The sequence below is a fragment of the Tarenaya hassleriana genome, unplaced genomic scaffold, assembly GCF_000463585.1.
Source record: "Tarenaya hassleriana unplaced genomic scaffold, ASM46358v1 Cleome10, whole genome shotgun sequence".
Classification (NCBI taxonomy): Eukaryota; Viridiplantae; Streptophyta; class Magnoliopsida; order Brassicales; family Cleomaceae; genus Tarenaya; species Tarenaya hassleriana.
In genome coordinates, this window is record NW_010960188.1 from 805,255 (window position 1) to 814,486 (window position 9,232).

Genomic DNA, 9,232 nt, shown 5'->3' on the forward strand with positions numbered 1-9,232 from the left:
CCCCCCCCCCCTGTTCCGTTTATCTTTTCACCCCTGTTTATACTGTTTTTTCCCTCGTTACTTAAACAAATTGCCCGATATAAAACAAATATCATCTGAATCTTGTTTTTTGTATGCTTTTAAAAGAGATACAGTTTCTTGGATTCGGGATAAGGTTCCTTCCAAGTTGTATTGTAACCACGCCGATCCGATCTGATATCACTTTATTCTGTTGCATTGATCTGTTTTGGACGTATATTGCGTCAAATCTATCCATCCCTTCATGTTAAAATATATAGATTACATTTAAGAATGGACTCACTTACCCATGCATGTCAAAAATTTTAAAAAAAAATATTATTGATGACCCTACACACACATATCTCAGACCACCTAGACTTTCTTTCTCGTCGTAATATCCTTTTTTTTTTAAATTTTATTTTCAAGTCTATATAATCTAAGTTTACCCCTCATGTTTACGACCAATACAATATCTCACTATAGTATATAACTATATATCCCACACCCAGAATACAAAGGAGAACCACTTGTGTGTTTGCAGATGGAGAGAGATATCGCCGGCCACCGGAGGTCGCCGTACCTCACCGGAAAGTGCATGAGTTCGCCGTCGTCTTGTCTCTCGTTGATCCACAGCGAAACGCAGTACTCTCGAATCGATTATTACAACGGCAAGAACAAGAACGAAGAGGGTAGCAAGAAGAAGACGACAAGATCATCATCGTGCAAGAGATTGAGGAGGCTGATAAGAAGGATATTGGTTCAAGAGTGTGGCAACTCCAACAACAGATCCATGATGAGATTTCATTATGATGCTCTGAGCTATTCCCAGAACTTCGACGATGGCTGCCACTTGCACGACGGTTCCATTGATCCTCGACGGTCTCCCCTTCGATGATTTCATTATTCTATTTATATATATATCGTAAATATGTTTTGTTTTTTGTTTTTAAGTTTCATCACGGAAAGTAATTAATGAGATGTGGATCGATTATAACCTAATGTTTTTCACGACTGGTGAATCCATATATATGATCTATCGTTGTCTTGATCATCATTGACTACTACTTACATATTATAGTTATGCACAGATCTCTGGATATTAACAATTTCTATTCTTGACGAAAAATATTCGGACTTTAAATATGCTCAAACTAATTTAAAACGATATATCGGTTTTAAGAACTACCTAACAATATTGGATGCTAAAATCTATAACGAAATAAATGGACCGTGCTGTTTTACAATTCCTTTAGTGTTTTGAGGTCATGATAATTCACGATTTTCTTGTTTTTGAAAAATCAAATCGATAGTGTAGTAATAGTTATGACATATAGATAAATATATTAAAATTACTTAGTAAATTTTTTAAAAAACAATCATAAAATGTTTTTATAATACTGCCTTCGGAAATTTTTATTGGACTATGTGAAAGGGTCGCATACGAAAAAACAATAATAATTGCACTTGTCACTGATACATGTGGGGGAGATGCGCGAAAACCCAAACGATTTGTCTGGAACATCTGGGCCGTCGAATCACTTTGAACGGTCAAGATCACCCCTTCGTCCAAAACACGAAACGCGTCGTTTCGTATGTTTTTCACAGCTTTGGTTGTATCAGAACGTCGCTATGGTAAAGGACGAAAACTTTAGCATCTTCCCTGCCCAAAGCGTGTCAAAGAAATTCATCAAATGTGATAAAACATACAGAATCGTAATTAATTAAATTATCAAATTATTTCCGTACAAGATTCAGATTTAGCATTATGCATCACATCATCATTTGCAGGGTCTAACCTGTCGCACAATTTTATCGTCCTTTATGTCTATTCATAATAATGAATCTTTAATTTAATTAACAAAATATATAAACTATTTGTAAATATTAAAAAAAAAAACACCAGGAATATTTATGTGAACAATGGAACTGGTGATTGCATAATTATATTATGTGATTACCTCTCCACACTAGCACTGTTCTTTTCAACTGTATCTTGTAAGTTCGTAATACATGAAATTACATTACAAAACATAGATTATGGATTTCTTCATCGTTGGTCAATTTGATTAACCTTTATAAATATATTTTTTTTTAAATGTAATTTGCATGTATAGATATATGATTTATTATTCTTTAGTTTTGGTCGGTGTTAGAGGCTGGCTTGGTTGGAGGTGAATGGGATTTCTCCCGCCGTCTCCACTAACCAACGACCGAACAATTTCGCCGGAGTTCATAGCATAGCTGTCCCGTGAAGCGTAAACCTGCATGCAATGCATGGTAAAAAAAAAATGATTCTATTGATCTTATCAAATGCATGATATATATACACACACACACACACATATATATAGGTTATTGTGAACTTGATCTTACATAGTCTTAAGATCCTCATCCTACCTTGTTGTACAATTCAATATTTTCTTGGCCAATCTGGTCCAACTTCTTGTGCAATTCGATATTTTCTTGATAAATGAGATTACCCTATAAACATGAAAAAAAAACAATTAATGCACATTATATATATATATATATGTATATATAATATGACGCAGATTAGTAAATTCAGTGAACCAAGAAATTAATCAATAGATCAAAGTAGATGATACTATATGTAGTCTTAAAATTTGTTTAAGCACCTTCTCGCTTAGCGATTGCAGTCTGTCCGACAGCATTTGTTCCTGTACGAAAGCTTAAATTATATCTGATCTTTTATCATGTTGTGTTATATATATACACACACACACACGTATATATAACATCAAATCACTTTTTATTTTCAAAAAAAAAGAAAAAAAAAACACGATAGAGATGTCTTACCTTTTTCATTCGAACACTCCCTAAACTCGCCTCGAGCTGATTCTCTAAAGTTGCGAGATCTTTAACACTTAGATGGCCGAGTTCTTCGCCTATCAGTTGTCTATGAGTAAATTGTTATTGTAATATCAATATTTACTCAATATTGGTGTACGTATAGATGTATATAATCTATCGAATGTTCACGGATATATGATCGATCAAGCTACGTACTAATATACGTACCGATAACTATCATGTAAACTCTGCACTTGTTGCCTTAACATTGCAGCTTCCCTTTGCCAAAACTAACATCATAGTTAACCAGATCATGATGAAACCAAGTGCATGCGCATACATGTACGCGTATATACACATGTAGGTGAGAATTTTTGTACGTATAAATATAATGTATTGTACCTTCACCGCTGAAGCGGGGTTCAACAACTGTAGCTCTTCCCCCTTGATGCTATTGTACCGTTCGATGACTGATCTCACACTGCATGAATGATTAAACCAAAACGGATATATATATATATTTGTATGTAATGTCTAGAGATTCATTAAGTTTATGAACATATTCGCCAACTAACAAGAAATATGACTATCATTAGTGCTAAACTGACAAAAAGAATATATATATCCAACATTTACTATGCTAACCATGGATGATTCAAACCCTAAATCTGAAATAGACGTCCAGTGAGCCTAAAAAGGGATTTTAATAAGCGCAAATTAACTTTGTTGGCAGAACAAAAAGGTAAAATGGATTTATATAATCTCACAGTTTGAGCCAAAAAAATTAACCAAAGATTTTTCTACACGTATCTCAACTCAATCTAGAACAACACATAATCTGTCTCAGACAATAGTTTCAGATGAAACAACATCTGAAACAATATCTGAAATACACTGTAGTGATACCCAAAAAAAAAAAGTATAATTTTGAACCTTCTCACTCATTAGGGCTAACATAGATTCTGAATACGTTTTAAAATATCGTGCTGGATCCAGAAAATCAAACTTCCAATCCATAAATGGGAAAAAGGGTCATCCAAGAGAAAACAAGAACAGATGTTACTGTAATAATCAAAGAATCCGTTCTTGCATCAATATATACACATATATGTATGCTGTTGTATGAGAGTAAAGACGAGGGGTATATGGGATTAGGGTTTTGAAACGAAACCTGGTACTGGCGAACTCATGGAGCTTTCCGGTGCTGGAGAATATGAGAAGAGCAACCTCCGCGTCACAGAGAATCGAGAGCTCCTTCGCCTTCTTCATCAACCCTTTTCTTCGCTTCGAAAATGTCACTTGTCTGCTCGCCGAGTTATCGATCCTTTGGATCACAATCTTCCCTCTCCCCATTTTTTGTTTAATCACTCTTTTTTCTGTTTAATCTCCTCTAATCAGAACTTAATCAAGATTAAGCAAAAGAGGAGAAACGTAGTCTCTTTCTCAAAAGAGATCTGGTTAGTGGGGGAAATGAACAACGATTAGGGTTTTTGTTTGCCTTAATCAAGAAAAAGTTTTTGTTTTTTGGGAAGGGCGTAGTTTAATAATTAGTGGGTCTAATTTTATTTAATTATCGTGCTAAAGCAAGGGTTTACATATGTTTAATTCCAACCGTCGGATCATATGGTCTTATTGGGTATAATACGAATCAAATGGACGGTCGAGATTCGGTTTGAACTCTAAAATGACTAATGATTGTTTTTAATCCTGTCATTTACAACAATCTTCAAATCAGTTATATCAGGGTAGCACAGTTATTATCTATATCGTTGTATTTGTCAACTCCATTTTAATACTTTAATCGACATTTCTTTTGTATGGTCTTTAGCATATTTCAATGTTCTATTATGAACAAGGAGATATTTCTGGAAAAAAAAATTAAAAATAATTTCTTTATTTATCAAAATCTAAAGACATATTTGGTGAACTCTGACTTGTTAAATGTACTTTGTAAAACGGTCCAAAAATTTTTAAAGTACAATTGTAAACGCTTTTTCCGATTAGGAAAATAAAATAAAATACAATGATGAAACCAGATGGTCTAATTATCTCTCCGAATTTAAAGCCACGTGGGTGCAGTCCCATTGGTCCAATCAGACTCGATCTGAATTTTTGGCACTTGGGTTAACCCATTAATCAGAGGTTAAATTAAATAAACGTTAATATGGACTGTAATTAGTGGAAGATGTGAATTCGATTAATTAAAATAAAAACAGGTGTCAATCATCAAGAAATCATACATAGTTTGGATGCATTAACCAATAAAAGCATAAAGAGTTTGATCATGTTCATTGTGATTTATATTTTATTCTCTTAATATCAAATTATTTTTAGTAAATAAAATGTCTGATTTTGAAAAATTCTAGGGTTTCAGAGTTCATGGGAACTTGAAGAGATACCGTTTGTTCCTCAATTGTTCGTCTTAACCTCAACAAGATTTACTCCAACCGATGAATCTCTCTTTACTTTTTTATCTCATCGTAAGATGGAAACTGTTTTATATTCGCGAAATTTCTGAAATTAAATAATCGAAAGACGGTGCGATAATTTAAAATTATGAAATAATGCAACCTTATGATTAATATGCTAGTTCGGCTTTTTCATGCTATGAACTTATCGCTGCAGAACCATTCATACAGAATTAAAAAAGCTCACATTTTAAAATTTCATGTCATTTTCGGACAGTTGCCTGGTAATAATTGGTATTTTGGTTTATTTTCCAGCGAAAATCAAATCTAATTTTAAATTGGCTTAATTAGCAGATTCATATATATAATATTCGGCGAAATGTTTATTGACACCAACTTATAGAACATGGAATTTACGTGATAATAAGACTTTATAGATGTTTGGGTTCCAAATTATGAGACAATGTTCCACCCACGGAGGTTTATTAGGAACGTATAAAAGTTTGGGGCTTATTTTGTCATTTTTGAAAAATTGTAGGCGGTTCTACAGCAAAGTCTTCCAACCGGGTCTCATGAAGCACGAGCATGGAGTATCGATTATTTTGTTTGGTAAATTCGATTTTTACATATGGAAGACAAGAAATCGTGATCTTTGTATTAGTCTTGTTTCAAAAGGTTCGCACTTTTTCCGCTCTGAATCGGTAGGAATCAAAATGAAGCGCCTTAGTGATTAGTAATCAGTTTAAGTCATGCCCACCAGGTGTTCGCTGGAATTCCTCAACGTGATTGTGATATCGGCGGTAGAAGTAGCAGATTGTTTATGTTGACTCTGTCGAATCACGATCGTTTTCCGTATGATTCAAGCCTCCAAAATTTTAAAAATGTTGACTTTTCCTCTGTGAATTCCGTGTCATGCTCAAAATGATGTTTGCTCAGTTCATGGGTTTGTTCTTCCACGAAGAATCATACATGATTTGTTTATTCTTGAGGCCGGTTTCTTTGGTGGTTGATGTCATGTCTCTACCTGCTACAGTTATATTTTTTATTTAACAAAGAAAAAGCCTTCCTTGGTTGCAGGGATTCGGTTAATCTTAGGTTGAGTTGGCTCTTACTTAAGCTTAATTTTGTAAGTTGTTTCTTCGTTGACTCTTTTTTAGATCTTGTGGAACAATTTCTTGAAATTTGACCGTTGGTGGAGTTGATGATAATTCTACATGTAGTTGTGACCGTCTTGTTCTCTGGTGCTTTCAGTTCCTTCCTTCTACCAGCACAATGGCCAACTCAATCTTGTTCTGTTCCTTACTTCTTGTTCTCCCTTTCGTTGACTCAGTCCTTCAGTTTAACATTTCTCGTTTTTCATCAGGTGATCCCGAAATAGCATACCAAGGAGATGCAACACCAAATGGGGCGATTGAATTAAACAATGTTGGTTATACCTGCCGTGTTGGTTGGGCTACGTATACTAAGGAGGTTTCTATTTGGGATCCTAATACCGGGAGACCTTCTGATTTTAGTACCAGTTTCTCCTTCAGGATCGATACCCGTAACCTTACAGAGTATGGCCATGGGTTTGCTTTCTTTCTTGGTCCTGTGGGACTCCAAATCCCTCCCAACTCAGCCAGTGGTTTCTTGGGTCTTTTTAACGATACCAATGTCTACTCATCTCGTTTCCCACTTGTTCATATTGAATTCGATAGCTTTTATATTTTTGAATGGGATCCTCTCATCCTCTTGATGTCCAGTCTCATGTGGGGATCAACAAGAATTCCCTTTCTTCTTCTAACTACACTTCCTGGAATACGAGTTTACACAACCAATGTGTTCTGCCATGGAATTAAGCCAGATACCTATGTTTGGTCTTTGGTTTGTGGTTTATGTGTGTTATGACAAATATTTTGTAAAATTCCCCTTTTGAATGCAATCGTGTTCTTGTTTTATGTTGTTATTACCCAATTCTTCATCTTCGCATTGTCTTATTCCAAACTTAGGACACACAGACACGTCTTCCAGGTACGTTTCAATAATGTTTTCACAAGACCTCTCAGTTACTTTATGTTGTTTAATGACTCCGACTTACCAAATAGACATTCCTATCCTTCTATATGTATCGATCAAACGTCCATATATACGGATGAGTGACTAACTGATCTCTCTTGCTTTTGTTTGTTGCTTCTTTTACAAGCAGAACTCTCCCATTCAACTTTGCATTCTTATCATTGCCTCGCAGGAAAACAAATCTCGATCCTTTTTCAACAGTCTGCGACAGGACTAACAACCGTGGTGCTGAGACATATGGAGTAAGTTGAGTTTGGTCTCCTATGAAGCTTGCTCAAAAACTGACTTTTTTAAGGTTTACGTGTTTTGTCTGCGTCATTTTCGACTGGAGAATTAAAAATAACAATGGTCTTTCAATAATTGAGAAAATGTCTGGGAGGCGAATCATTCATTCTTATCACTCTCAAATCAATCACATGGAAAGAACATCAAAAGGTCCGAATTTTTAATTTTTTTATGTCAAATTCAAACAGGTGTTGCTTGTTCTACTGGCTTCTTCTTCAATGGATAATCAAACTACTATAAAATTTGTTTATCGTCATGGTCAACTATGTTGGTTGCTTAGATAATAGTTTATTTACATTCTTTGTTCCTGTTACAGATAACTTGGCTGGCTCACAGATAAACTCATTTTTCTAATCATGGAAGAATATTGGGTCCCTTCCCTTGTGCATATGATCTGATAAATGGCTGTTTATTCTCTCAAGTATTGCATCTCTTGTTCTGTAGCTGCTTCTGCATTCAACACCATGTCCACTTGTTTCTTGTTCTCATTCCTTCTCATCCTCCCTTTTGTTCACTCGGTTCAGTTTAACTTTTCTCGTTTTGAGCCAGGTAATCCTGACATCGCTTACCAAGGAGATGCAACACCAAACGACGCCATCGAATTCAACAATGTTGATTATACATGTCGTGTTGGTTGGGCTACTTATGCTAGGAAGGTCCCTCTTTGGGATCCTGCAACGGGTCAGTCTTCGGATTTTACCACACGTTTCTCCTTCAGGATCGATACCCGTAACCTTTCTCAGTATGGTCACGGGTTCAGTTTCTTCCTTGCTCCGGTTGGAATCCAAATCCTTCCCAACTCCGCTACTGGTTTCTTGGGTCTATTCAATCAAACCGGTGTGCGCTCCTCTTTGTTCCCGCTTGTTCACATTGAATTCGACACATTCTACAATTCAGAATGGGATCCTCGCGGTTTTCAATCTCATGTTGGAATCAACAATAATTCGCTTTTTTCCGCAAATTACACTTCCTGGAACGCAAGCTTGCACAGCCAAGATATAGGTCATGCGCGGATCTCTTACAATTCAGCTCAGCGGAATCTGAGTGTCTCTTGGACATACGAATTGACATCTGATCCTAGGGAGAGAACAAGCCTTTCTTACATCATTGATCTTGCAAAGGTTCTGCCATCAGAAGTTACGATCGGGTTCTCGGCTGCAACTGGATCGAGTGCGGAGGGGCATAGACTGTTATCCTGGGACTTCAGTTCACCCTTAGATATACAAGATGCAGAGAAAACTCCTGACAGGACAGCGGTGATAATCGGTGTTTCGATTTCTGGTTTTGTCCTCCTGACCTTTCTGGTTGTCACGATCGTTATCATCTTGAAACGGAGGCAAAGAAAGAAGAAAGCAGGAGAGGCTACAAACTTGACATCGATAAATGAAGATCTCGAACGAGGAGCAGGGCCAAGACGATTTTCTTACAAAGATGTTGCATCAGCTACCAACAACTTCTCGGATGAAAGGAAACTCGGTGAAGGAGGATTTGGAGCAGTTTACAGAGGGTACTTTAAGGACATAGATATGATGGTTGCCGTGAAGAAATTTGCAGGCGGGTCTAAACAGGGGAGGAGAGAGTTCATAACCGAGGTCAAGATCATCAGTAGCCTGAGACATCGCAACCTGGTGCAACTCATTGGTTGGTGCCATGAGAAGGATGAGTTCCTGCTG

The 9,232-nt window shown here is 36.4% G+C and overlaps 3 protein-coding genes across 4 annotated transcripts in view; 2 read left to right on the top strand and 1 right to left on the bottom strand.

Annotated features, from left to right (window-relative positions):
• The first annotated feature begins 445 nt into the window (after window positions 1-445).
• LOC109116076 lies at window positions 446-1,034 on the top strand. Its single transcript, XM_019200860.1, has one exon. The coding sequence runs from the start codon at window positions 542-544 to the stop codon at window positions 893-895; it is 354 nt and encodes a 117-aa protein (XP_019056405.1). The 5' UTR covers window positions 446-541; the 3' UTR covers window positions 896-1,034.
• Window positions 1,035-1,933: 899 nt separating this feature from the next.
• On the bottom strand, window positions 1,934-4,331 carry LOC104798533 (agamous-like MADS-box protein AGL21). Of its 2 annotated transcripts, none has more exons than XM_010520668.2 (7): window positions 3,983-4,331; window positions 3,214-3,292; window positions 3,040-3,101; window positions 2,818-2,917; window positions 2,637-2,678; window positions 2,398-2,481; window positions 1,934-2,261 (listed from the first exon to the last, which is right to left on the bottom strand). In XM_010520668.2, the coding sequence occupies exons 1-7, from the start codon at window positions 4,162-4,164 to the stop codon at window positions 2,127-2,129; spliced, it is 684 nt and encodes a 227-aa protein (XP_010518970.1). In that variant the 5' UTR covers window positions 4,165-4,331; the 3' UTR covers window positions 1,934-2,126. The 2 variants fall into 2 exon arrangements, with proteins under 2 accessions (XP_010518970.1, XP_010518976.1); XM_010520674.2 differs by having other exon boundaries at window positions 2,182-2,261; window positions 2,374-2,481.
• Window positions 4,332-7,101: 2,770 nt separating this feature from the next.
• Window positions 7,102-9,232, top strand: part of LOC104798574 (L-type lectin-domain containing receptor kinase IX.1-like) — a 6,102-nt gene continuing 3,971 nt past the window's right edge. Inside the window, exon 1 of the mRNA XM_010520737.2 lies at window positions 7,102-9,228. Coding sequence (XP_010519039.1) covers window positions 7,961-9,228 — 1,268 coding nt within the window. The 5' untranslated portion in view covers window positions 7,102-7,960. The remainder of the gene's footprint in view (window positions 9,229-9,232) is intronic.